Consider the following 27,576-nt stretch of genomic DNA (forward strand, 5'->3'; position numbering starts at 1 on the left):
GCTCTGCCAGGGCTCAGCTCTGGGCACGGCTGGGCCCACTCTCCCCTCACATGGCTCCAGCCAGCTGAATCACAGGGTGAGAAGGAAGGAATACTTCAAGGGAGTTGAGGTTTAACAGAGTTTTTATTCAAAAAACGAGTGTAAAAAACTAGTTGTCCTAGCTAACATAACAAACTAGTTGTCCTAACTAGCATAAAAAACTAGCTGTCCTAACTACCATAACAAGCTATCTTAGCTAGCAGAACAAACTAGCTCTCCTAACTAGCATAACTAACCAGTTGTCCTAACTGGCATAACAAAAAGCTGTCCTCAAGTGCTTCATCTCTGCTGCTCCCTCAACTACTTTGCTGCAGTGATCAGAGGTGTCAGGCTGGAGAGAGGCTTGGCTGATGATAAAAATGGATATTGCCCAAAGAATAAAAAATAAAGAAATGAAGCATTACTTTCCAAACTCAAGCTCCTTACAGGCTCTGGTGCAATAGGACAAGGAGGAGTGGTTTAAATTCAAGAGAGGGAAGTAGACTCAGATTAGACATCAGGAAGACTTTTTTTACAAGGAGAGTGGGGTAACACTGACAGAAGTTGCCCAGAGAGGTGGTAGGTGCCTCACCCCTGCAATCATTTAAGGTCAGGTCAGGCAGGGTTCTGAGCCATCTGATCTGCTTGAAGATGGCCCTGCCCATCGCAGGGCACCTGGTCCAGATGACCTTGAAAGGCCCTTGCCAACCCAAACCAGTCTAGGATTCTGCTTGCTCTCCATTTGAAAAGCACCGAGACTGCAGATTATAGGACAGGGGCCTGCCAAGAAAACCCCTCCCTTGTGCTACTGTTTCCCCTGCATTTACCTGCAGCAGCTCCTGGGCAGAGCAGCAGTGCTCCTCATGGGGCTCCAGGCTGCACTGAGGAAGTCCCGCAGCAGAGCCGACAGGCGCCCGGGCTCCTGCAGGGCGGGGTCCCGTTCTGCCGCACCAGGCAGCGAGCCTGGGAAAAGCCAGCACAACACTGCACCAGTTCTCTTCATACCCACAGGTGCTCAGAGCCACCCCAGGTTCTAAACCCCAGGCTCCAGAGGCAGTGTCCACCCAGACAGAGATGCTGTCCAGAGATCACTTTTCTGTACCAACAATAAAAACCCAAACCCTGATGCAGCCACAGCTACATCCAAACGAGTTTGCCCTGACAGCCAATTTCAGTGAGTCCTCTGGGAATTCCAAAAACATCCAGCGGCTCATCCCAGTGCAGAGCCACTCTGTGCACACAGGCCCACGCAAACACTTGGACATCTGCCTCTTACCATGGCCACAGTTTGCTTGAAGTAAGGAGGTTCTCCTTCTACCACCTCGATGGTCACTATCCCAAAAGACCAGATGTCCACCTTGGGGCCATAAGGAGAACCACTCACAACTTCTGGGGCCATCCAGTGAGCAGTGCCCACCACAGAGCTCTGTTGATCCTGCTCAGGGGTCAGCTGAGTGCAGAAGCCAAAATCAGCTGAGGACAAAAACAAAAACTGTCAGAGTCAGCGGCAATTAAAAATCCAAGCAAAAGAATTCCCAGCTCTAAGTCTAAGAATGCACCACTGAATTGCACGAAGCTGCAAAAGGCCTCAGGCCTGTAGCCAAGGAAATATGCAACTGGCCACTTAAAGATACCCTCAGGTTTCAGGCAGTGGCTTTTATGTATTCACTTGAAGCTTTAGATTCTAACTCCCTCCCCTCTGGAAGGGACATACACAAAGCAAAGCCACTCTTGACACCCTGCTTCTCTCCAGACTCCTCTGCACGTTGCAGGGGCCCTCAGCTGGCAGCAGGATCCAGGCACTTTCACCAGCACCACTTTTGGGGAACTGGCCATCACTGGGAAGCAGCCCCACACCCACATCCCAGGAACACTGTGCCTGACCAAGGATATCTACCCAACTTGACAGTGCCATCCATTCCAGAAGGATGTTGGAGCTTTTCAGATCTCTCTGGATCACCTGCCTCAAATGAAGGAAATACAGGGCTTGCAGACACTGATAGAGAACAAGAAACATGAGGGTAAAAATTAATGACCTGAATATACAAAAAAGGACAATTTAGAATTCTGCCACCAGCAACTTTGCTTTGACAGGCAAGAAGTGCAGTGCAGCCCAGCTCCAGACAAAAAGAGTTCAAGGAAAAGTTGAGAACAGCAAAAAAAATCAGAAGAGAGAGAGACAGAGTACAGCAACAGTCTAAGAGTATAAGAAGAGAGCAGAAGTGCAAGGATACTGACAGGTGGTTCATTTAAGAGGCTCTCTCTTCTCCAGGGCATAAAAAACAACACAGAAACAAAGCTCTGAGCATGAAGCCGTTCCAGTTCTCACCATCTCTTTCAAAGGACCATCATGTCCAAGCCATGGGAAGCACAAGCAGGAGCCCTTACTCATAGCTGCCAGCTGCCATGTCTTCTTCAGCCACATGTGTCTGTCTAACAGCATCCTGGAAAGTTCCTCCATCCATGTACTCCATCACCAACCAGAGATCTTCATCAACAAGGTAGCTGAAAGAAGAAAACAGTGGCATGGACATGAATGTGCACAGCTAAATTACCTTATGAAAAAGACTGCAGGGGAGTTTTGCTTCCAGGTCAGTTGTAAATGAACACAGAGTAAAATGGAGAGACATTCCTGTAGGCTACCATCCTTGGAATCTTGCACAGTCTAAATGAGAAGGAGACACCTGTGAAAAAGGAGATGCCTTACATGGCAAGCACGTGAAAATGCAGTTTAGGAGGAGCTGAGATCAGCCTGGAACCACACCACTTGCCACCAGCTGGTTCACCACCTTAACTCAGCAATTCCACCAGTAACTCCAGCAGCAAGGCAACACAACTCTGAGTTATGCACAGAAGGAGGTTGTGCACCACTTAGCACAAAAGTGGTCAACTGTCTGGAAAACCTTGCCTAAAGAACCTTCAGAAACAGGCAAGGCAATTGAAAAATGGGCAAAATAGATGTTTCTGGAAACAAGAACCTTGTCTTCCTGGCATCCACAGCAAGGGAAAAGAGCAGGGGAGAAGCCAAGGGAAATAATTTCTACCACACTTTATCAGCACTTCTCATAAGACACAGAAAATAGGGTCAACTTCAAGAAAAAACTAAACCAAAGCAACAAAACAACAGGGACGTAGTGAACTGACAGGCTGTTGTTTTAGGAAGCTGTGGCCAAGTCAGGCTTTTTCCTAAACAAGCTACAAACTACATCTGCCAGAAAAGATTAATTCAGGACCAGTGCACGGGACAATACATGAAGCACTCACCTGTCCAAATAGCTGACAATGTTGGGATGCTTCTTGTCCTTGAGGACCAGGATCTCATTCACAGCTTGTTCCTGGTTCTGCTGTTCATGATTTATTTTCTTTATGGCCACCTAAAAGGACATTGAAGACCATTAACTGGAGAAGGCTGTGGCATGAGAGCACAACAAACATGCAGCGAGTCTTTTTGGAGTGAGGGAGCCAGGCTGTGCAAAGTGCCCTGGGATAGGACACCAGAGCACAGTCAGTGATGTTCCCCCCTCAGGGGCTGCTTACAGGACACATGGCCAAAGACATTTGGCCTTGGAAGCCCTCGAGAAATGGGTCTCTCATCCATCACCCACAAAACTCTAACAACATTCTCTGCACCTACAATCTTCTCAGTTTATCACCACTATTATTAATATTCACATAGCTTGCAAGCAGGAAGCAATTCTAGTCCTGTGAAAATAGAGCAAAATACTTGAGAAAGGGTTTGGTTATTATTTCAAATGCCACTGCTGCTGTTTGGGATTGCATAACAGAGCAAACACACAGCATACATTACTAATATGATCACTGTCATGGGCTGTCACTGACACCAAACCTAAACACAACTGTAGAGTTTAGGAGAGAGCTTTGCTGCCTGTGCTGAAAAATCCCATGCAGCAAGGCAGTCCCAAGAGAGCATTTTGCTTTCCACATACATCTTCTCAATTATCTCTCCCTTTCTATGAATCTGCTGCAGGAGGACTAAAACCCAAAACTGATGCCAAGCAGGATCTCTCCTTAATTAGGTCTTGCAGTATCCTTTGAAGTTACTGTCCTAACCTGGGACTATAAATTGGCCCTCAATAATGGCAGTCTCCACCAGCTGATGCATTAAACATTTTTAGAGAATAAGACCAAGCCAGCATGTCCTGCTCTGAAAGATACCACTGCCTTCCAGCAAAATACCTGGCCCCTGCTTGTGTAGAGGTCACTGACTTGAACTTACCCTTGGCCAACTGGCTCAACTTCAGTGTATTTCTTGGCAGGTTCCTCCACGCTCACGGTGTTCCCTGAAAGAAATAGGAAAGGCAGTCACTCCAAGATGGAGATCCTGCCTTGCAGCGGAGCCAAAATGCAGCTCCACTCTCTGGGGCTGTGAGCCCCTTTTACTCAGGTGGGCAAGAGCAATAAACGACATCTATGACATTCAGCTGCAGAGGAACACTGAGTACAGCTGATGCTCAGACACACACACACACAACAGCCTGCTCTGGCAGACAAGGCAGAGAGCAGACGTACCCAGCTGCATCAGGCACCACTCACCTCTCCCCTCTGTCTGTAAGGCTGTGCTGCTGTCAGAATGCTCAGCCCATGATGCCTCAACAGAGAGAGGTTCACTGTCCTCTTCCCAAAATGATGGAGCTTCACCACCCTCTTCCCAAACAGTGGGACGTTCACGGTGCTCTTCCCACACGGAGAGATGTTGTCCCTCCTCTTCCCATGCTGCATGATGTTTGCCATCCTCTTCCAACGCCACTGGATGCTCCCCATCCTGGTCCCATGCTGCTGGATGTTTGCCCTCCTCTTCCCATGCTCCGAGATCTTTGCTGTTGTTCTTCCCACAACGCAGGATGTTCCTACTCCTCATTCCACGCTGCGAAACATTCACCATCCTCGATCCACGCTGCTGGAGCTTTGCTGTCATCTTCCAGAATGGTGGGAAATTCACCCTCGTCTTCAAGAACTGTGGGAAGTTCACAATCGTCTCCAAGAACAGAGGGAAGTTCACTTTGTTCTTCCTCCTCTCCAGCCTTCTTGTCTTCCTCCTCTTCGGAGACAGACAGAGCCAGAGGAGGCCCTAATGCAGCTTTTATGCTTTGTGGACAGACAGTAGCATGAGGGACAGGAAGTCGTATTACACTGATTATCTTATTTATCCTCAGCTACACATCCAGCTGCACTAAAGAGAAATAGCATTCTGAGATGTTGAAACTAACAATGGGCTAGAGTAGACATTGCCACTTATGGTTGTGAATTAGATACTCCATCACGGCTAAAACCAGCAAGCAATCTTTTGTCTGCAAAATCATTCCTGCAGCTGTTCAAAAGCTCTTCAAGAGAAAAGGAGAAAACAGCCAGGGATCCCTTAGCTTCTGCTGCTGCAAAGACACTGACAGGAACTTTCTGTCAGCCCACCAGGCTGGCACTCAACTGGCAACACGCCAAGCTCACAACTTGCTGTACAATTCTGGACACCAAAGGTTCCTCTCCACTCCCCGAACGAGGAGTTTCTCGGTAGCCACCCGTGACGTGCCCTGCAATGGGAGAGGGAAAATTAACCAGATGCTGTCAGGAAAATAAAACGCCTGTGCTGGAAAATCCCACACAACAAGGCAACCCCAAGAGAGAGCGTTTTGCTTTCACAGTATGCCACCAGGAGTCCTTTCATCGAAAGCGCCACTGCACACACGGGGACAGAGACCACTCCACCCCGAAACACACCGAGCACCTCAGCCCGTGGTGAGCTCGGACACGCACAGCCATGTGCCCCCGCAACCACCGACAAACACAGAGCCCTGTGCCCTTCCACACTCGCACACACCCCTGTGCCCTCGCACACACAAATACACACAGCCCTGTGCCCTTCCACACTCGCACACACCCCTGTGCCCTCGCACACACAAATACACACAGCCCTGTGCCCTTCCACACTCGCACACACCCCTGTGCCCTCACACACACAAATACACACAGCCCTGTGCCCTTCCACACTCGCACACAGCCCTGTGCCCTCGCACACACAAATACACACAGCCCTGTGCCCTTCCACACTCACACACACCCCTGTGCTTTCGCACACGCTCACACACAGCCGCTCGCCCCCCACCTCCCCTGGCACCTCCGGGAGCCCCGCTCCGCTCGCACACACGAGGCTCAGCGTGCCCCGCTCTCAGCCCACACCTGCACGGCCGCTCGCCCCACACCCACGCGGCACAACCGGCCCTCAGGGCGCCCAGCAGGGCAGCCCCGACACTGCACCCCCACATCCTCCAGGCCCTGTCCTGCACGGAGAACCCCCCCGAACGCGGAGCCTCCCCGCTCTCCTCCACTGCCCTCACACAGCGGGGCCCCCGCTGCTCACCCAGAGCGGCCGCTCCCGTGACACCCCCTCCACTGCCCCCACAGCCCTCCCGTGTCACCACGGGGACCCCTCCGCTGCAGCCCCGCACCAGGGCCCCGCACCCGCCACCGCCCGGCCCCAGCGCCCGCCACAGCGGCAACGCGCCCCCCGCCCTCACCGCCGGGCCCGCAGCGGCCCCGCAGGACGCCCGCAGCCCCGGCCCGGCCACGGCCGGGGCCCACTCACCTGCTTGCGTGGTGTCGCTCAGGTCGCAGCCGCTGCCGGGGAAGTCGCGCAGCTTCCTCCCGCTCAGGCACAGGATGCCCGAGCTGCCCGCCTCCTCCAGGGCCCGCTCCAGGCTGCGCACCGTGTGCGACTGCGGCAGAGCTGCCGCGCCCCAGTGCGGCCCGGACGAGAAGGAGAGGGTCAGGTGCGCGGGGATCCCGAGCCCCGCCGCTCCGCTCCCGGGCGCCGTCCCGCTCCCGCTGCCGGTCCCGTTGTTGCCGCCGCCGCCCCCCTGCCCGGCCGCCATCTTGACCGGCCCCTCCACAACAACGGCCGGGGCCGCCCCGCCGCCGCTGCGCAGGCGCCGCGGGGCCCGCAGGGGGCGCCGCGGGACGGGGCGGGGCTTCGCACCGCCCCTCGGCCGCCACAACCAATCCGCGGCGCAGGCGGTGCCGGCGGGGCGGGGCTTCCTCAGGGGGCGTGCGCCCGTGTGTGCCCGAGGGCTCCTGTGCCGCTAGGGGGCGCTGCCGGGGCTGTGGGGCCGGGGTGAGGGGCCGGGGCTGAGGGGCCGGGATCGGGATCGGGATCGGGATCGGGATCGGGACCGGGAACGGGGTCGGGGTCGGGGTCGGGATCGGGACCGGGACCGGGACCGGGATCGCGACCCTCTTGGCAACGGGGGCATCCCGGGAGCCGGGGGAGCCCGGGAGGGGCGGTCCCGCAGCCGGGACGGGAGCGGGCGCGGGGGGCGCCGTTCGGGAGGGCGCGGCTGCGGGGAGCCCTGCGGAGCCGAAGGAACGCGCAGAGATCGCCTCGGCAGCCCCGGCGCCGCTGGGAGCGCGGCCCTGCCCGGCCGCGGGGCCCGTCGGCTCCGTCCGCTGCCCTCAGGCTCCGCTCGCAGCTGCGCTCGCATCTGCCCCGGCAGCGCAGAGCAGCGCCCGCTCCTCAGGCCCGAAGCGCTCCTGCGCCGGGAGCATCGGAGCCGCCACGGCCTCTGCCTTGCAAACCCGGCACCGGCAGAGCCGGACTGCGGATCCCCGCGTGTGGCAGCGAGAAAAAGCACCCAGGAATCGGCCGTGGCAGAACAAAGGGAAGACGAGCGAGCGGCTCACCCTGAAATGGGTCAAGGAACGCTCACACAAAAGCCCCAAAGGCACGAATGCCCGTGGCTCAGAGTGCGAAAGGGCAGTGGGGAGACATAAATCAGAAGCCGCTTGCAAGGTCCGGGGCCCAGTTACCTGAATAAAATGCTACACGACTGCTGGGATACTCTATGGATGGATAATTGCCTCTCTTACCATGTAATCAGTTCTTGTTAGGTGCTGCATATTTACTTTCCAAAAATGCCTCTGGAGCTGTGATTAGGAGGTGCTAAAGAAAGCCTCATAGAACCACATTTTAATGCAATTGCTCTGTGTTTGATAAGCAGAATCTGCTTTTAAGCCTTGAACCTCATGAAGATCCTTGCATTCTTCAATTGGTTTGGGCTGGTTTTTTGTTTATTTGTTTTTTGCATCCATATGTCATGCTTAATTTGGGGATCTAAGGGAAATTCCGTTTGTATGGAACACACTGGCCTTCAGTCAGCAACATATCACTGGGAGATAGCTGAGCCATTATTGATCACAAAAGGATCAGACCTGAAATACTTTGTGCGTGATGTCTGGGGGAAATTCAGCAGAACGGACTGAGCCAGGATCCCTGAGAAGGTACTGAAGAGTGAAGGCTTCAGTCCTGAGCTGCAGCGCTGCCTGGATTTGGGGATCACCCTGTCCTGGCACACAGACTGCCCTTCCAGCAAAGAGGTCTGTGTGCAACATGCAGGTGTAGGGAAAAAGGGGTCCCTTTGTCCCCTGCAAATCCTGTGGCTGGCTGCTTCCTCTGACCTCAGCTGTGGATCCTTGTGGGGACTGTGGGATTCAAGCTTACAGATGAATATCTACCAATCAGTCTGGCTGGGCCAGAGCTTCTGCTCTTGCCCTGAAAACTCATAATACTGCCCTTTGGAATCACAGACAAATAGAAAGCAAAAAGCAATAGTAGAAGAATCCTCCACCAAGTGCTGTAAAATACTGAAGACACAGATCAGTGGTACTGTGGGTTCAGTGCAGTGACCAAGCAGGACCACACACTTGTGCTGGTGTCTCCCCTCCCCTGGGATGCACTATGGGGGACTTTCTTCTAACCCTGTGCAGTTGATTCTACATTTTTAAACTTCTCAGACACCATCTGAGATGTTACTCTGAACGTGACATTGCCTGGCCTGAAGCAGTAGAAGTTTTCCAGGTGACAGATCTGCCCGTTCACAGTGGCCCCAGCCTGTGTGCAGCCATCCTGGCAGGGAGCTCGGCCAAAGCCAGCTGCTGCCACTCCCCAGGTGGGGAACTGCTGGGCCACCTGTCCAGCACAGGACACTGCACGGGAACTGTCAGACCCTGGATGAACACAGGCCACCTGTGCCCCTGGCAATGGCTCAGGAAGCAGCTGAGCACACAAACACCCTCCCCCAAAGGACAGCCAAGCCCTGTGCAGCAGCTCACCCTGTGTACCACAGCAGGGATAATTCTGTTAGAGACAATTATTCTGTGGGTATTTTAGTACTGTAGCAGAAAGGGGGATTTTATGCCTGTTGGGGTGAGCTCATACTGTGGCCTCTCCCAGTATGTTTTTAGTGTGATGGTTACGCATTTTGGCTACTTGTGAATTCGTTGCAAAGCCTGTTTTATCTCCTGTACATAAAAAGTCACCCAGCACTGCAAGGGAATCAAGCTAGGAAAAAAAAGCAGTTTTTATCACCTCAGCCTTTAATTTAAGGAATGGTTAAAAGATTGTAAGGTACAGATTGCTAAAAAACATTTCTGTGGAGAATAGAATCAGGGTGCACACTCAGCTGTTCTTTCAGGATTGAAGGGCTCCATCCCTTTGCAACCTGACTGAAGAAGTGCTCAGGTTTTCCTAGCAAGTCTGCCATCTTCTGTCCATATTTATAGTCAGGAGGCAACTGAAATCAGGGACACTGCCATTTGTGACAGTGTTTCTTGTTCAACTTTTCAACTTTCCATGACATATAGATTATTTGCATAAAGGGGTGACGTCTCCTCCAGAGTTCGTTAACCTGGGCGTTGGGGTGCATTTGTTTAATTTTGAACATACTTGGAGCCAGGACTGCTCTGATAATTTTGCCAATAACATTCAAGGCAAAAGAGCTCACAGCAATGATTTTACGAAATACCTATTGAAAACCTCACACTGCTTTGGAGGCAGCTTTTAAAGCAGTAAACTGCCTGCAGGTGGGCACCAGTGGGGACCCCGTTTCCCTCAAAGCACCAGCCCATGCAGTGTCAGGCTGAGAAGCTGAACTTGCACCAAACGGCTGTTGAAGGAAAGGAAATAATCAGAGGTGACATTTGACAAGTTAGGTTTTTATTCAGTGCACTGGACTCATACATCACGGCTTCGTCAACTAACAACATTTCACACATTCCTGTAAAATCAATGCCAAGTCCAGTCTCTTGTTAAAGATGCTCGGTGTAAAATGTAAAGCAGTCTATCAAATATTTCCTTTTTTAAGTACAGCTTAGAGCCCAATAACAGGCTGTGTCCAGCATGTTCAGTGTTGGGTTCCAGCAGTGGCTGGAGAATGGAGCAGTTACTCAGGGTTGATGCAGGGCTTCATTAACAACTGTCTAAACCCAGCTCATTAACATCTCAGCCAATGTTCATCAGAGTGCTGCTGCTAGTTTGATTATGCTGCTGCTTTGAGCATGGGTGGAGCTGCAACTACAAAAACCCTAATGTAGAACTACTCAGCACTGGAAAATGTGATCTGGGCTGGGGCAGCCTGTCTGTGCTCTGTGCTGAGGACAGTCACTCCAGCAGCACGGCATGGCACGTCTCACCCCGTCCCCACAGCTGGGCCAGCAGCAGCAGTCAGAACAACACAGCAATCCACAGAGAAATGCAAGGTGCTCGGGCCTGACTGTCAGGGAAAAGCAACATGTTTTCAGGGTGGAGGGGTCTTAACACTGCAAACGTCTGGGCAGGGATGCCTGCAAGCACAAGCTGGGCAATTAGGTGGATGCTGGGGATTGTGGGCAGGTGGAGCATCCCTGCTTCCCTGTGTCTCTCATGTGGGCAGGCACAGCATCCTCAACCCTGTCCCACCCAACAGGACAATGTAGGGAAGGCTCCATGGTACACCCTCCCACTTGCAGGAGTCACCCTGGTCAGCATAGGGTGCCCTGGCCAGAGGACTGGGCTTGTGCCAGCCCTACAGCTTCCCAGCAAATTCATCTCCACTCATCCCTGTCCACCGCCCTGCCCATGTCCCACCTGCCCTGTGCTCTGGCCCAAACTCTCATCCTGCCTCATCCCTGCCCTCAATCACTCATTCACTCTGTGTATAAGGAAGGAGACAGCACATTGCCAAATCAGCTATCTCGAAGGGAATCTAGCGACTTTTATTGAGCCCTAGTGATGGAGCCTGGACTGTTCCAGGCAGTCCCTGTGACGAGCACGCGGTGCTAAGGCATGGTGACCGTCCGTCCGGCGCTCCTGGCCGCTGTAAAGCGCCTCTTATTCCTCAGACCAGAGAACCTCTCATCCAGCGTCAGGCTGGTCTGCAGGGGAAAGCGAGAGCGAGTCAGTCCCTTGTCTTGTGGCAAAGCACAGCCAAACCTGTAGCAGGGTATTGATTAGAGCCCATCAGTCAGGCTGGTGTTTCACAGCTGGTTAGTCAATTAAATCACTCAGCACACAGAGACAGGGAGCTCGACAGACTGTGTGCGGCTGGAAAACCTCCAAGCAGCTCCCAGCCCCAAGACACAGGGCATCCTCGGCAAGAACAGGAGCAAGCAGATGGCATTTGAGCACAAGGCATCAAGTAAAACCAAACTGTCCAGACAAGAAACGCCGGCAATGAAGAAGGTGGAGCAGGATTTCTCAGCTGCCCCAGGGCTCTTGGACCATACTTCAGTGTAAAATATGACACCAAGAAGGGCACCAAAGCAAAGAGCGAGCAAAGCCCAGAAGTGCCGTGTGTCTCTGAGGAATGGGAAGCACTGACAGTGAAACAGTCCCCTCTCGCCAAGACTACTCATCAGCAGGATCTCCCTGCTCCAAGCAAGCACATGGACAGGCCAAGACAGGCCATCAGAGTGGGGAAAACTGGGCTGAGTCTGTAGTTGCTGAACAGTCTTCTCAAGTGCCTTCAGCTTTGTGAGCAACCTGGCCAACACAGCTACGAGACTTTCCTCCCAGGTTCTGTTAGATAAACCCAGCTGGCAGCCCCAGAAACCTGAGTGTGACGTTAACAGCTCAGTGGCAGGGCTGCTGCAGGGAGCCAGGAGCCTCCTGTCTCGTCGACAATCCTCTACCTGGTTGCCCATCGCGCGGAAGTTGAATCTCAGCAGCACCCCTTTGGGCTGGGGCTTGGCCACCCGTGCCGGGGGTCTCTGGCTTCGCAGGAATGGGCGCTTGGATCCAGGCCTGGGAAAAGCACACAGCTGCAGTCACTCAGGATGCTAAGGCAGCTCACTTCCCACCCTCTCCAAACCAGTGCGGAGTCAAGAAGACACCCACACCATCCATCCTATGGCGTGTCTGACCCCTGGCAGAGTCAAAAGGCAGCCAGGAGAGCAGCCGTGCAGGCAGAGTTCCAGCACTGGGGACTGTCACATCCAGGCTATTGAGGGGTGCTCTTGGCACCCAGAACATGCACAGTGCCCTCACCCATCCTTCTCTCTGCCCCCACGTGGGTGCCAGGTCCTGCAGCTGCCCCTTTCCAGCCTCTGAGCCCCTTTGGGGCACACTGTTTCTCCCAACACCCCACAACCAGCACAACCAGCCTGCCACCTCCTCCCACAATGGTGCTTCCATTTCTACTCACTCTGCATAACAAACAAGGGCACGTTAATTACAGATTACCACGTAATTAGAGGTAAATACAGGAGATTTTTATCTCCTTTTGATATGCTGGGAAAGGAACCAGACATCATTTGCTAACCATTTTGGATCTGAACCATTCATTGCACACTCATTATGGAAGTGATGCTGCAATAATGCTAAAGGGATTTTCGATGGCTTTTGTAGGGCTCCCACCCTAACAAATCACCTCATTTACTTACGAGCTGGTCTGGCCTGCCTGGGGATTAACCACAGAAACCGTCAGAATTGCTCCCGGGCTGGGTTTCACTTGCCACCTGCCAAGACAGGGAGATTCATCCAGCTTCAAGCGTGAAAGAGCACGTCATATTTGCATTGTGCCTTTGTTCACCAATTACCTTCTCATCCTTGGCGGTTTCCCTTCTCCTTGAGAATCCATCTGCTGTAAGATATATTTAAAAACAATTACTTAAAAGAATTAGCTCTCAGAAACAATGATTTTTCCAGGATTTTGTTTGGCGTATCTGAAGAGCTCCTTCCTCGCAAGTTGTTAAGAAATGTGCTAATTTGGGGTTTCCCACTGGCAGTGATGTGTATGGGATGGCTTTACCTTGCCCTGCTTGTGCTGCTCTATAAACTGCAAGGTTTATTTTTATCACCCTCCCAGGATTTACTTCCCAGCTGCCAGAATACCAAGCTGCATTAAAAGTTGCCTGCAAATGCTTTCCTTTCCTACCAACACATGCAGCGTTCAGGTCATCCACCTCCCTCCCCCAGCTACTTTTGGAAGCAAAGCTACAACAAAGGCTGGTAAAATTGGAAGGTTTGTCACTACCAGCAGACTGCAGAAGAAATGTCTCAATACTGACCCCTCTCTGGAAGCGGGCTTTGGAGAACCACGGCTGCACCCGCTTCTGCTGGAATGCTGGTCCCCTGTTCAGCAGGAAAGGCCTGCTGGTAAAGGAGAGAATGACAGAGGTGAAGATGATGCCAGGTCTCTCTAATGTTTAATGCCAAAATACCTAACCCGAGGTGGTCTTAAAAAGCAGAGTAAGAGGCAAATGAGGCGGTGTGTTACCGAGTTCAGCCCAACAGGTTTTTCTGCCAGCAAAGGGTTTCAGAGGAACTTGATTTTCTGCTCAAATGAGACAACAGCTTGTGTGTTCTGAACTTTGCTCATTAAAAGCAAAAAAAACATGGGAGGAAAATCACAGAGAAAAAATCAGGTCAAGAAGGACCTCTCAATGTTATTCAGTCCCTGTTCTGCTCAGAGCAGAGAAAGGATTGCAAGGAGGTTCCTTTTGAGCTCAGAGAACATAATGATCTTGATGAGACAGGCACCAAGACAGGGCCCAGCACCTGGCACACTGCCTTCCTCACAGCTCTTGGGGCACAGTCTGCTCCTGCAGCCCCTCATTAGGACAGACTCCCTGTCTCTGCCTATCCCTTATGGCTGGAATCTCTATTTCCTGCCTTTATGAAAATAAATGCTATTTTGCCCTTCAAAGTGTTTCCCAAAGCGACAAAGTTTAATAAAAATACAAAGGTCACATTTTCTGTGCTTCCTGAAATAAAACAACAGATTAATATCAGCATTATTAACTACGAGCATGAGGTTGTTTTCTTTCCAGGTGCTTTCCTAACATACCGGGGGTATTTTTCTCATATTGCACAAGCACATGCCCAGCTGGCACGTATGGAGAGCAGAACCCCATGAGCTGCACTCACTGCAGGGAATCACTGAAAACCAAAGTAACCCAGAGCTACCAAAGATTTTACCTTCTTCCTGGGGTGCGGATGCTGGAAGGATCTGCTCTGAATCTCTTGGGGCCTGGAGATGGCTGTGGCTGTTCCTCCTGTTGCCCACTGCCGCTTTTGGCAAAAGCATTGCTCTTCTTGTTGCCCTGAAAGAGCAGTGAGACCTCAGCAGTTGTCACCTGTGCCACAGTCTCGGTACAAGAACAGGGAGTGAGGACAAGGGACAGCACACAACATCCTGCTCTGCACTGACTGCTGCTGACACTGCTGTCAACAGTCAGGGTGTGGGCCTTGGTTCCTGGACATGGAACTACAAGCGCCAGGAAGAATGTTTCATTCTAATGCTGCAGAAACCAAGGAAGAAAAAAAACAATCAGTTCATGGAGAGCAAATCTAGCAGAAGCCATGCATTATAGCCCTGCTCAGGTGTGGCGACCTGTTTACCCATTGCTTTTCCTATCCCACATTGTTCCTTCCCTGTTCCTTGCCCCTAGCCCTGGCCATTCCCTCGGGTCCTCCCTACTGGTTCCTGTACCCCAACTCTGCCCATGGACCGCCCCAAGCCCCTGACAAAACCCCCTGTGCCCAGATCACGAGGTCTCTCTGCCTCTGAGGGTCACTGGGACAAGCTGTAACCATTAAAAGATCCTCTTAAACCCTCATGGAGAGACCCTTCTCTCCTCCTTCACCATCACTGGCTGTAACGCTGATGGCTGACCAGAGCAAAACCGCGGAGCCGTCCGGAATGGGCTACGGGATGGCGACATGGTCACACTGCCCTAAGCAGCCCTGCTGAGCTCTCAGGAGAGCTGCAGCCTGCTAAACCAAACCTAGCATTACAACACTCAGCTTTCCTTCTGGTCATCAGCTCTTTCTTGTCTGGACACCTATATTGCCTGGACCACACCCTGAAGCACGAAACACACCAGAAGACCCCTCAGCAGCGTCTCTCCTGCAGTTCCAACACAAACTGCCCCAGGCTTCAGCCTGTTTATTTCTGTGGGACAACTACCAGCACTGTTACTACCCTCTAACCGAGGTGTGTTTCCATATTCTTCCCCCTTGGTTTATTTCTGCCAAGTGGAAGCTACTGTAGAATTATACCTCCTAGCAACTGCTTATTACTTTCTGTAAATACCAGCCACGCTCAATATTTGAGTCATCCTGGTCTTTATCTTCGGGAATAACCTCACTCCTTGCACATGCATGCTCAGTTTAGGGCGTTCTTATTTATACCCCTACAACACATCCACTAAATGCCACCCTGCTCAGCACTTGCATTTTTTTTAAAAGCTTACTGAGCATCTGTGACCTCCTAACTGAGTGGATTTTCATCAGTGCAGGAAAACCCAGCTGACTCTCACACTATCTGTCAGTACTGGGAATCAGTGTCTCTGGTGGAAAGTATGTCTCTGAACCAGAGCCACCTGACAAGTCACCAAGTCTGTCCTCTGACTTCACAGGAACTTGGAAAATGCTCTGGGTGGACAACAAATAACAAAGAATCTTAACACACCTCCTCTAAATGATAATAATGAGATGCTGTGGAATTAATTTTTATGGAAGTATTTTTAAACCTTTTAAGACCAATTCTTAAAAAGTCTTTTTTTGCAAAACCCATGGGAACTGATCAGTAAAATTATGCTAAGTCAGAAGCTTTATAAAACCAACTGGAAAATTGCTATTCCATATGCATGTATGTCTGTACTCACCTATGCATACAAATGCTGTGCACAGGCGTATAAAGGATGGTGCTTTTTATGTAGATTGTTCTTTGGGGTGATCCAGGATCATAAAATCGAGCAGATTTCTACATGACATTTGGGAGAAGCCGTACCTTCCTTATTCCCCTACCTCCTGAGCCGATGTCTGGCGATTTAAAGGGCTCACTCCATCGAATGCAGCAGCTGCTCTTCTCTTGCGACCAGGCAAGGTATTCCTGAACTGTCTCCGATTGAACTGCTGCTGTCCAAACCCTCTTCTGAAACGGTTAGGTCCTACAAAAAAAGCCCTCTTATTTTAGCATCCTTCAAAATTCAATTCATGACTACAGCTTTGTAAATAGATTACAAGGTTAACTCGATGTGATACAGGAGTATCTACACAAATAGTGGTGCAAGAGTCATGCTCATTCATATTAAATAATCAATTTTTCCAATGTCTCTCTGGCATTCTTACTGTATGTAGGACTGACATACACATTATTTGATGTGAGAGAATACAGAACAGAAAAGCTTTTCACAATTCTGATTCCTTGTAAAGGCAGGAACACCCACATCAGGAGACCTGCCAATCTGTTGTCAGAGCTCACATTGCTATGAATTAACTATGACACAGAAAAAGCCTTTTGATACAGATACACAAGTGATTTGAGCATCCCAAAGCCAACCCCACAGTGCCCTGAAATAGCTCTGAGTGCCCACATTATAGCATAAATTTTATTTATATATATATACTTTCATTTTCTTTGAGCTTGACATACCATTACTTCCCATATTGGAGGGGACACCTCCTGCTGGCTTTTTATGATACACGCACACCCGCAGTCCCTCTTGCATTTAACCTTTTCCCCTAAGCCTGCTGATGATTTTGAAGAGTGCTGAAGTGTTGAGCAAGAGGAAAGCCCTGTCAGACTGAGGCACAGTGCTTCCAAACCTAATTACTCCACATAATAAAATTCTGTAGCTGTAATGAGACAGAAAGTTTCTGAGTCACTGTATGAGCTGATACAGGCACAACAACAACCACAAACTCACAGCTGGAATGCCAGGAGGGAATTTATTTTTTACTTCACAAACCAGCAGATCCCTGAAGCAACACCTAAGCAGAGCCACTTGGGCACCACTAAGCTTGGCCCAGTGCTGGACAATCCCCAAGCTGCCATTCACACCAGTTTATCAAGGGTTTGGAGCCTGCACAGAGTTACAACCACGCTGTGTTCTGATCTCTGTACCAAGGCAGGGAGCTCAAGCATGTCCAGTAGGATGCCCCCAAGTCTACCAAACACCTCCATCATCTATAAGCAGATGTTCTACTTCTCAATGCACACAGAGGGTAAACAGCAGTAGATGTGTATTTTTCTTCACTGCTACTTCAGACTTTGCTATCCCCAGCTGCGAGGTCACTTGAGCATACAGCCCCTCTGTTTTCGGCCCACTCCCCCCAACAGCTGCTACACCAGTGAGATGTGCACACATCTTGGGGTTGTGTAAGTCAGGCCCAAAGCTGTGCATGGCACAGGCCAGAGAGTGCACCCAAACCCTGGATCTCACAGCAGAACCTCATTGACACAAACCACAGAGCAGTGAGCTGCATGTATTGATCTTGTCCCATCGACTGTTACGTGACAGCAATTTATACTGACTCGCAGCAGTTGGAAATGAAGTGTTCTGAGGCAGCAGTGACATCACAGTGAGGGGCCAGCACTGCCATAATGAATGAAGGCTCCAGCCTCAGGGTGTAACACCAGCCAGCACCAGCCTGAGCTGCTTACACTGGAACATGTGTGAAGATGATTTGAGCTGCTCTGGCTCTAAAACAAAAGGGCACCAGGGCAGGGCCGTGGGAAGTAGATCCCAAACACCATGCTTCGTGCCCTATGGCCAGAGGTGCTGGTTGGGAACACACACAAAAATGCAATGCAGTTCACAAGCTCAGGGGCCAGTTGTTATTTCCTTTGCAAACAATGCCCTCTCAATGCAGAAGTGCAGATGTGTAAACGTTCCTCTCTTGGCAAACATTCCATTTTGGCAAACTGTTTCTTTTTGACCAGGTGTGGACTTGCTGTATTTAATGGCCCTTTGATTTTTTTCTCCTGCTTCTATTCCCCCAGTTTGTTTTTGCCCAGCCTTGTTTCTCTTCAACCCCCACCCTGCACCCGTCCCTATCTCTTGCCTATTTGCTGGGCTGCTCTCCTGCTGGCCACCAAGCCTTGCTGCACAGCTCTCCTACACCCTGGAGAGGACAAGAGACTGAGCTCAGCTGCCTTTCCTGAATATTCCATCAGGGCAATGGGAGGGAGTGCTGCGGAAGGCAGCCCTGACTAGAAAATCGTACCCCTGTCAGTCTGTTCCTATTAGGGAGCCTGTGCTCAGCAGTGCACTCAGGCACGGCTCACCCAGCACAAATAACACATGACAGAGCCAGCAGCTTCCAAGGGGGACCCCATTACACCAGCTGGGGACCAAGGCCTCGCTCTGTCATGTGTGTCCTGAAGTGTGACACATGGGAGGCTTCATCTCTGCAAAAGGTCTGGCAGATAGTTAATAATGTAAGAACATTTCAGTAAAACCCCACAGCGTCAGCAGCTGGGGAAGAAACCTCCCCCCACACACATCCCATGTTTGGGTGCACGCTCAGAGCCTGGTGCTGAGCACACCTGGGATGGCCAAAAGGCATCTCTGCTCAGCCAGTCCACTCTGGGCACAAGCTCCCGTGTCTGACAAGACTCTTTTTTTCAAGGAGATTTGAAATTCAAATTTCTAGTCATTAAAAATCATCTTTCCCCCACTAGGGAGATGGTTTAAGCCATATTCCAAGAGGGATTAACAGCACTTTGCTTGCTGGTTTAATCAGCGTAATACCCTTCCCCCTCCTATGTCATTACAGTGCTGGGCTTCTCAGATCATCATTTTGATAATGGTTATCACATCTCAGCCCAGAAGGGACTGCATTTCAGCAGCGACTGGAGTGAATTGAGCCCCTGATGAATTATGGGCTAAATTCCCAGTCACGCTGAGCTTCCCCAAATTGCTACCGACAATCAGCACCACACAGCATGGTGGGTCTCTGCACTTGGCATGGCTGAATTCAGACTCACTGAAAACCTGTGAAATACTAAAACCAGCAGAAATAATTCTATAAATTAACAGAAAAGTTTTCCCATCTAAGGAATAGGGTAAAAAATATTTTATTGGATTTGCCTCTGGATGCAGTGCTTAAGTGTGAGAGAATATCAAAGCCTGTGGATTTTGATAAAAAAATCAATTTACTACGGGCATTTTTCATCATTCTGTTTTGAACTGGAACAATCCTCAGTAAGGCACTGTGTGGTGGACACCAAGAACACAAGGATGGGAGGCAGAGCAGAGGCAAGCAGGATTGCTCCCAGTGATCCCACTGTCCTGATGTGTGATTGGCACTCCAATATAAGACTGCAAAGATATTTCTGCAAAATATCCCTAAAATCTTCAGAGATTAGCAGTATTTCAGTGCTTAGTGAATCTTCAGTGACTTAGCAGTAATTAAAAAAAAATAAAGTTCACAGAGATGGCATTTCATGCAGCAGATAACTTTGGTTTGTAGGTAAAAACCAGTGGAACAAAACAAAGGTGTGATCACTCGGTATTATAAAAAAAACTCACCATAAAAACAGCATGCTTGGCAAGAGTGACAATTTAGCTTCAATAACTGAGCTATCAAATACAGTTACTGAGGGGGTAATTGGGATAATTTAAGTCTGCTCTGGGAAAATGAGGATTAGGAACAGGCATAATTAAAATATGCAAAGCCAAGGGGAATAGAGAATAGATATTAAGTCACTTTAAATTAGTAATTCATGAGAGAGTGGAAGGGAGAGAAATGGATGAATTATGCTCTGAAAGGGCCCTGATATTCCATTGTTACGGGGAGAAAAGCTAATCAGAGCCCGAGCACATCTTATACACACAGAGAAATGAGATAGGAGAAGGATTTAAGAGCTGGATTTTGCTACAAAAATGCATTTTCCAGCCTGGCAGGCCTCTGGTGTCTCAAGTGCCCATCTACCTTGCAAATTCCTCTGCTTCCAGGCGCGATATCGGGGCCGCCCATAGCCCGAGGCTGAACTCCTGTTCTTGACCGGCTGCCTTCTGCTGTCGCCCGAGGCACTGGCATCTGTCTGCTCTTTCCTGTGGAGCTTTATGATGTCATCTAGAATGAAAGGAGAAGAGCAGAAACGCATAGCACCTGCACTTTCCACCCACAGTGATTCCCTCTTTGGGTGCTTGCAATTGTCCGCAGTAAACACGGAGCTTGCTGTTCTGTGAGCTACGCTGGACAGACAATGGAAGATTAAGCTTAGCTTAGAAAGTATAGGATCAATTTACCGGGCTCCTGCGAGCTGGAGATTAGAGTGCAGCAAATGATTTAAAAATGTGCTACCATCCAGCACGTCCCCACCGTGGGCAGGACAAAGATTTCAGACCCACATCCACCGAGGGATCTGATCCTGCAGGCTTCCCACAAGCCTAAGGGAAGATGTTTTTGCAGAGGCACCAGGAGCTCAGTGCTGGGCAGAGAACTTTTTTGAGAAGGTCTGACTTGAGTGGCTCTAGGAAAGGTGGTCAAAGGGAGGAGGATGTCACAGCTGTTGAGCTACTTGGATCACACACAAAGTACTTTCAGATGCAGAGCTGTATCAAGAAACAGCTCAGGCGCCTCCGTTCTCAATCAGCTGGTCTGCAATCAACGGGATCTTCTTAATTCAAGCTGTTCAGATGAAGAGGAATGGAAAAGGCAAAGGGACATCTCTTCATTAATTCATATTTTCCAACCTCAAATCTTCCAGAAAATACTTCGCAAATAATAAAAGCCACATCTGTGAAGCTCCAGACAGAATGTTTTTAACTTGAATAAATTAGCAAGAAATGAAGTGTCCAAACCAGGCCCTTTCCCAGGCAGTGGCTACTCCAGCTCCTTAATGTATCACTGGAGTCAAAGGCCAGAAGTACCATTTGCTTTCAGGGGGTGCTTACCATGAGTTATCATAGCCCCAGCACTGGTCCCTTGTAATTTTCCATCAAGAACTCCTGTGTCCAAATGAATACAAAGCCCAAGGAAAAGAAACGAGAGCAGATGTAAGAATAGGCTGCTTTTATGATTTCTCTTTCAAGTCTGCCAGGAAAAGAATAGGCTGGGAGATGCTGGGCCATGTTCTTGGGATGAATTTGCTAATGGTATCAGCTAAGTGTGCCTTTGGGACATGTGTGATTTGGAGCACAGGATGCTGTGAAGCATTTTGAAAGCATCCCTGCACACTCTGCAGGGAAGAGACCGCACGCATCCAAGGGTGGGCTGTCTACAGCATGAGGAAATGAGAGGAGCTGAATGCTCAGGTGCCTGATCTGCCACTTTTCAATGTCTTTTTTGTTTGGGTATGAGTTGTTACCCTTCTTTTCTGCCCATAAACATGATGGGATTAACAGAGCGATGTAATGGACTTCTACACAAGGCTGCAAGGGGATTCTGAGAGGTCACTTATGGTACACCTACGCCCTCAAGGCAGAATTAAATCTATCAGGGCAGCTTTAGAGCAACTCCTGCAGTTTTTTTGTGACTGCTAACTCATGTAAGGCACAAATATATCTGAAAGCATAGAAAAACCACCTGATGGAAAAAGTTCTTCACCAACGGGCTCTTGTTTTCCAATTCTCTCTTCTACCCTGAGTAAGGTGTATTCTGGATAGAATATGGAGTGGGACCACAGGAGGTGATCGAGAGAAACTCTAAGGGAGAGCAAAAGCAAAGGGAGCATCCCACATCAGCAAAGAGAAAAAGGGTGTGCAATACTATGAGAGAAAAATAAATAAAAAATGAGGGATCTGCTGTTGCGGATATAGCTCCTCATAGACATATTAAAATAAAGGTGCATCAGCCAAGGGATCAATTTGAGTTTGCAGCGGAAAATGTCCTGCTGTTCCTGACAGATGGCTCTTTGCTGGAAAGAAATGACACAAGGTTTCAGTTAGGAAGCTGACCCAATAATAAAAGGTGCTGCTGGACTTTCCTTTCACAGCAGAGACGCCAACACGATAATCCACCAAGATCTCTCGTCCATGCGTCAGAATCCAGGCCTCGGGAGCTCATGACAGGGCGGTTGCTGGTTGTTTATGCACACTCCACATTCCCAGTGCCAAAGGAATGGCGAACATCGGAGCAAGCTGCTATAAATAGCAGCACGGCGAGGCCGTGGCTCCCCTTCCCATGTCCAGGGGGCTGGTTTGCGTGAGCCCCCCCGGGCCGCTCTCCCGTGAGCTCCGGGCTGCTGCCAGCCCAGCGCCGAGGCCGGGGCCCCGCACACACCTCCTCCTCCGCCGCTGCTGGCCGCTGCCACCCGGACAGGGCCACCCGCACGGCGGGGCCACCGCACGGCCTTTGCCCGGCCCGGCCCGGCCCATCCCGCGCACACCCACCCCGGCTCCCTTCGCCGCACGGAGCCCCCGCGGGGCCCGGCCCGGCCCCGCCGCCCGGCAGCGCCCCGCACCTACCGAGGGACATGTCGATCTCCTCGGCCGCCGGCTGCGGCCCCGCCGCGGGGCCCGGCACGGGCTGCGGCCCCGCCGCCTCCATGGGCCCGCAGCGCTGTGCGCTCACTGCGCCTGCCCGGAATGTGCCGGCCCCGCACCGGCCCCCGCCCGCCCCGGCTGCCCCGGCCCTCGCCCCGGCTGCCCCGGCCCCTCGTGCCCGGCTCCCTGTGCCCGGCTCCCTGTGCCCGGCTCCCTTCTCCCCGCACTCAGCGGCCCCTGCGTCGCCCACAGGCAGCGCTGCTCCCCCGCCTGCGCTCAGCCCTGCCCTGGCTCCCTGCCCTCCGCACCCTCCCCGGCGGTCCTTTCCATCAGCACCTCCCCTCTATCCTTCTCTGCCTTAAGCAGCGTTCTCCAGGCTCTGGGCTGACACTCTTCCTCTTCTCCCCCTGCATCCTCTTCCTCTGGAGTTTATGCCGGCAGCAGATGTATCTTAACAACCCAGCAGTCATTTCTGAACCAGAAAAACAAGGCAACTCTGCAAACAGAGATACTCTTGGCTCATATTCGTGCGTGAAGTCTGTTCTCGTATTTGTGAGCCCCTTGCGGAGGAAGCACCTCATTTGGGATTAGTGTTAGGGCAGCATCCCGAACTCACAGAACTCAGGTTCGTCAGATCTTTCAGTCTCTGTGTCACATTGGTTATGGCACCGAAACTATTCTACAGTTTGAATACAAAATGTGAGCTAAACCATCTTCCTCTACTTCTAAAGACGAGTGAAGAAAATAAAAAAGAGATGGGAGAACTATATCTTCCAAAGGGCTGCCATGCATCAAGTGAGGAGCATGCTTTTCTCTGAAGTTTCCGTATGATAATACCCTGAAATAAACTTTCTCATCACGTACATAATAGGGGCCACATAAATAGTGAACAATGTCTGCATGTTTTGTGTTTTCAAGTCAGGTTTTTTTTCCCCACCTTGCACTTCAAATGGGAGAAAAATCTCTACACGCAGATCAATCAGGGCAAGGATTGCCTCCTGGTATGTGTACAGCTCTTAGAAAGATCAAGTGCTTCTGAAAGTGTTGGTTTAGGGAGGTGTTCTTTCACGAAAGAAAATAATAGAACAGTGTTGAGAGAGCAACAAATAACCTTTGCTATCTTTTGCAGTGACACTGCGGAATGACCATGAAAGCAGATTAACGTGAGATGTGAGGAACTGGGGTCATGACACCCTGTTTGCAACATTCTGTGGTACACAACGTGTGCTGGGGGCTCTGCTGCTTTCTGGAGAACCCTAGCACTAATGCTGCCCGAGTCCAATAGCTTTCCTCCAAAGAGAATCCTTGAAATTTCCCAGCAATTTGGCCAGAGCACCCAGGGAATCTGTGGCTGCTGGGAAAGGACTGGAAGTATCCATATAAGCCCAGTTTTTAGCAATAGACTGGAAGAGGAGGTTTACAGCAGTATCATTTTCTGCCACCTAAGGAGGGTGTTGGAGCAGGGCTCTGGGCAGTGTCCTGCAAAGCAGCAGCTGTCTAGAGACACGAGGGAAGGACTGCAGGAGGGATCTGGAGTCTCCTTGGGTACAGGCCAGCCGTGAGCTGAATGACCCAGGTTTCCACATGGGGCAGCAGCTGGAGTTGGTCCCTTTGTGAGAACAGTGTCATGAAAGCTTTCGTGGCTTTCTGTAAAATCTTGCACATTTGTATCTTCAGAAAATCTGAAAGCAACAGTTGAGAGATTTCCAGCAGTGTTTCTATTTGATCATTTTTAGTGAAACAAACATTTGAGACCAAAGATGACAAAGGCAGAGTTTAGAAATGGCAACTTATAAAATATTCAAAGGGCATTTTTTTCATGGAACTACACCACAGCTTTTTCAGCAAATTCCACTTCACCAGCCGAGAGCTTTAATTAGCTGCTTTCCTTCAAGTGCATTAAAGGCAGTGATAAAACCTCTCCAAGCCATATTTCTTCATCTGGGAAGTATGAGCTGATATGTGCTCTTATCTCTCAACTGCCAGTCTGTGACCTCTTAACATTTTGGCAAGTGTCCCATTTCCTTAGTATGTCTAAGCACTGCCATCATCTCAGTTCTGAGTAATTTCTCACATCAACAGTGTAAGTGACACATGCTGGAGTTGGTGAAAAGGCCTGAAGAGCCAGAACCTCCTCTAAAGCACAATCCCCCTGCACTGGAGAGGACTGCAGGTGTCTGGCAGACAGACTTGACCCTACATCCTAAAAAAAGAATGTCAGGAATGTGACTTTCACAACGAAAAAGCAGGATTAATAAAATAACAATGAGAAAAGAAAGGAAGAAGGGGGGGGAAGTATTTATGTTATGCTTTCTTCTAGAAGTGTTTTGTGTTGGCTCACTGATACTGTGGCAACAAGGCATCAAGTTGAGCCCTCAAAGAGCACTGTGGCACCTCTGCCACAGGCACCAGGTATTCCTTCCCCTTGTTTGGCATAGGCAGGACCAACTTGTTCCAAAAGACCAAGTGTTACTTTGGGGCACTGGGCCTTTCCATTTATCAGACGCTCTTCTTGCCATATAATGAAACCCCAAGGAACCCTAGAAGGCTTTTAGTTAAAACTAAACAAAAATAAACTCAGTGGGAGAAAGGAACGTATGCCAGCAGTCATACACTTGTATTATCTGAAATGTTTTCTTGGTCTCTCAGTAGATTTAGTGAATCTTTTACATGTTAAATTACTTGTCATGATTTATTGTTGTAACAAATCTTACGCCGTGATCTCAGAATTAACACTGGTCACTTTGTCTGTTATTCCCAGGGGTACCTCATATCACAGTTATTTAATACAAAACTGCAAAATATATGACTGTTCACTTTCAGTGAAGTGGACTCAAAACTACATTACTCCATTGCTAATAAATAGTTATTGTTTTTTTTTCCTTGGGAACTAAGCCTGGATGGCTGTAGGAATGTGTGTTAAGGAAAGGCTTGGAATCTGCATGCACACACTTTTTTTCTGAGGATATGGAAGCTTTCCAGCCTCTCCCAGAATTGCTCAAAGCATAAACAATCACTTAATTCAATGGGCCAGAACTCTGATCACTTTTGTGACACTGTGTTTTGCCCACAAGGGGGATGCTTAGGCCTTTTAATTTATGGGAACCCCACAACCATCAGCTCTTCACGAGGAACGGCTACAAAGCTGTTCCAAAATTGGTGAACAACCACTAAAAAGAGCTTATGTTTTATTGTTAGATGCTGGACATGGCCTTTCAACCATGTGTTACCACTTGAAAATCATCTTCTTGCGAAGATAGAAGAAAACAAAACACTTCTTCAGGCTTTTTGAAGAAAATTCTAGTTACACCAATATTTCTTTATTTTAACCATTCCCAAAATGAACTACATTGATAATGATAATTCAGTTTTTATGCAGAAGTTTTATGCTAACTGTGTGTATCTCAGCCACTGTATGCTATAAAGTGTCTGAGGTACACACATCACTGAGTTCTGCTTAGGGAAAACAAGATCAACCATGGATAATGACAAAATCCTTGCTTTGCTTCTTACAAATTTAGCAGATGCAGCCTGCATAGAGCAAAATTGTGAGTTATTTAGAGAGGGGCTGTTGGCTTTTTCTCCACCTCTCTTTCTGTATGTGTATTAAAATTGTCATCTCAGCCTGGCACGTGCAAAACTACTGCTACAACACCCATAAGCTGTACCTCTGGACTATGCAGAATGTCCCCATAGTCATCCCATAAAAAAGCACATGTACAGGATGACAAGGAGCTGGTAGCTTCAGTGCAATCTGTAACCAGCCAAGCTACATTCCAGTAAATGGAGATCCACAGATACACCACCCTGTGTTGGCTGTGCTGCTTGTTGTCGTGTAGGAGTAGTTTCAGTTTATGCTGCTTTTAGGGATCTCTCAATATTAACGCAAACTGAAAGGGCTATGCTTCTAATCTCTCCAGGAAACAAGCAAGGCAAGTATGCTACTGCACAGCAAACAAGTTATTAAAAATAGACTAAAAAGACAAATCCTGTTTGAAATCACACCAAAATGATCAGCGAAGGACAAAAGCCTCTGCAGCACCACAACAAGGTATTTCCAGTGCATGTAGTGTGAATAGGTGGGGATCGAAATGACATCTTTAAGGAGAGATGCTCCCCTCCCCACTGCCTTCAGAACTGTTTCCTTGTGCTCAATGAAGCAGTGCTAGCTGTGCAATCAATCAGATGCTCCCAATGGGAAAGGTATCAGGAATATTCTCATTAATGGATCTGCTCGCTTACTGTGGTCTGTTAATGACTGTTAAGAACAGATACTGCTTCCCAAAGCAGGTAGACAGAATCCTGCTTGCTTCTTTTCTATTCAAGCATCAGATGCTGGAGTATTTTGAGCTATTTCTAGCTCTTTAAAATGGCATTTCAGATAAATGACTGCCCTTTAGCAGAGATAGAGTGGCATTTGCCTTTTGATCTAAGTGGGAATATATGTATGATTTGCTTGCTTCACTTTCAAAATGGGCCAGATGGTGCCACTTTAGTATGAATCTTGAAGCCAGGTATTTGGAGATTATTTTAACTGCCTGTGGGAAGACTTGCAGGTCTCGAAGAAGAAAAGCAATATCCATGACACATAGAGCATGTGCTGATAAGCAAAGTAAACACAAAGAAATTGAAGAGGCATCAAGGAGATGGCACCAGGATCATGGGAGTGTTGAAGGAACAGTGACTGTGTTACCTCAGTGTCTCATCCATTGAAGAGTACTGAGGCTACTCATAAAGAAGCACAGCAAGAACAGTAGGAAAGCTCTCATGTTTAATTGCTTAAAGCAAAAGAAAGTCTCTAAAGGATGCAAAAAAAGCTCAGTGCTGACATTTCAGGAGGATTTAATTTCTCTAAGCAAATGGCAGTCTAGACTGACAAAGCCCTGCTCTGTGTTCACCTCAAGTACTTAACTCAGGAACACTGAAAGCTTCAGGGGTCTCCCTCCTGTCAACAATCCCTGTTGCTTGGCCATAGGTGCCCAGAGCTTGTGTGGCCTGGCAAGCACTGTGGAGGTGTCGAGGGAGCATCACACTGCACAACGCCCTGGGCAGCACCTCAGCTTTGCCACTGTGCTT

General features: G+C 49.6%; 3 protein-coding genes across 5 annotated transcripts; all 3 read right to left on the bottom strand.

Annotated features, from left to right (window-relative positions):
* Positions 1-104: 104 nt before the first annotated feature.
* On the bottom strand, positions 105-4,921 carry LOC125333371 (serine/threonine-protein kinase PAK 3-like). Its single transcript, XM_048319235.1, has 8 exons — positions 4,573-4,921; positions 4,267-4,319; positions 3,283-3,392; positions 2,411-2,523; positions 1,916-2,014; positions 1,295-1,491; positions 868-981; positions 105-389 (listed from the first exon to the last, which is right to left on the bottom strand). The coding sequence occupies exons 1-7, from the start codon at positions 4,919-4,921 to the stop codon at positions 880-882; spliced, it is 1,023 nt and encodes a 340-aa protein (XP_048175192.1). The 3' UTR covers positions 105-389; positions 868-879.
* Positions 4,693-6,933, bottom strand: LOC125333215 (leucine-rich repeat and calponin homology domain-containing protein 2-like). Its single transcript, XM_048318987.1, has 2 exons — positions 6,617-6,933; positions 4,693-5,564 (listed from the first exon to the last, which is right to left on the bottom strand). Exons 1-2 carry the CDS (start codon positions 6,900-6,902, stop codon positions 5,437-5,439), a joined length of 414 nt encoding a protein of 137 aa, XP_048174944.1. The 5' UTR covers positions 6,903-6,933; the 3' UTR covers positions 4,693-5,436.
* A 3,063-nt stretch (positions 6,934-9,996) lies between these two features.
* Positions 9,997-22,587, bottom strand: LOC125333241 (UAP56-interacting factor-like). Of its 3 annotated transcripts, none has more exons than XM_048319043.1 (9): positions 22,483-22,587; positions 20,003-20,146; positions 16,091-16,233; positions 14,258-14,382; positions 13,348-13,429; positions 12,877-12,920; positions 12,721-12,795; positions 11,971-12,082; positions 9,997-11,214 (listed from the first exon to the last, which is right to left on the bottom strand). In XM_048319043.1, exons 1-9 carry the CDS (start codon positions 22,562-22,564, stop codon positions 11,119-11,121), a joined length of 903 nt encoding a protein of 300 aa, XP_048175000.1. In that variant the 5' UTR covers positions 22,565-22,587; the 3' UTR covers positions 9,997-11,118. The 3 variants fall into 3 exon arrangements, with proteins under 3 accessions (XP_048175000.1, XP_048174999.1, XP_048174998.1); XM_048319042.1 differs by having other exon boundaries at positions 13,348-13,432; XM_048319041.1 differs by having other exon boundaries at positions 11,026-12,082; positions 13,348-13,432.
* Between the last annotated feature and the right edge of the window lie 4,989 nt (positions 22,588-27,576).

Source organism: Corvus hawaiiensis, chromosome 14, assembly GCF_020740725.1.
Source record: "Corvus hawaiiensis isolate bCorHaw1 chromosome 14, bCorHaw1.pri.cur, whole genome shotgun sequence".
NCBI lineage: Eukaryota > Metazoa > Chordata > Aves > Passeriformes > Corvidae > Corvus > Corvus hawaiiensis.

Coding starts and splice junctions, on each gene's coding strand:
- LOC125333371 (XM_048319235.1), bottom strand. CDS start 4,921: ATGGTGAATGTTTCGCAGCGTGGAATGAGGAGTAGGAACATCCTGCGT. Junction 1,492..1,915: donor GGATGGCACTGTCAAGTTGG/GTAGATATCCTT, acceptor TTTTGTCCTCAG/CTGATTTTGGCTTCTGCACT. Junction 982..1,294: donor TCAAGCAAACTGTGGCCATG/GTAAGAGGCAGA, acceptor GGCTTTTCCCAG/GCTCGCTGCCTGGTGCGGCA.
- LOC125333215 (XM_048318987.1), bottom strand. CDS start 6,902: ATGGCGGCCGGGCAGGGGGGCGGCGGCGGCAACAACGGGACCGGCAGC. Junction 5,565..6,616: donor GAGCGACACCACGCAAGCAG/GTGAGTGGGCCC, acceptor CTCCCATTGCAG/GGCACGTCACGGGTGGCTAC.
- LOC125333241 (XM_048319041.1), bottom strand. CDS start 22,564: ATGGAGGCGGCGGGGCCGCAGCCCGTGCCGGGCCCCGCGGCGGGGCCG. Junction 12,921..13,347: donor AAGCCCGCTTCCAGAGAGGG/GTCAGTATTGAG, acceptor TATATCTTACAG/CAGATGGATTCTCAAGGAGA. Junction 12,796..12,876: donor AAACCGCCAAGGATGAGAAG/GTAATTGGTGAA, acceptor CTGTCTTGGCAG/GTGGCAAGTGAAACCCAGCC.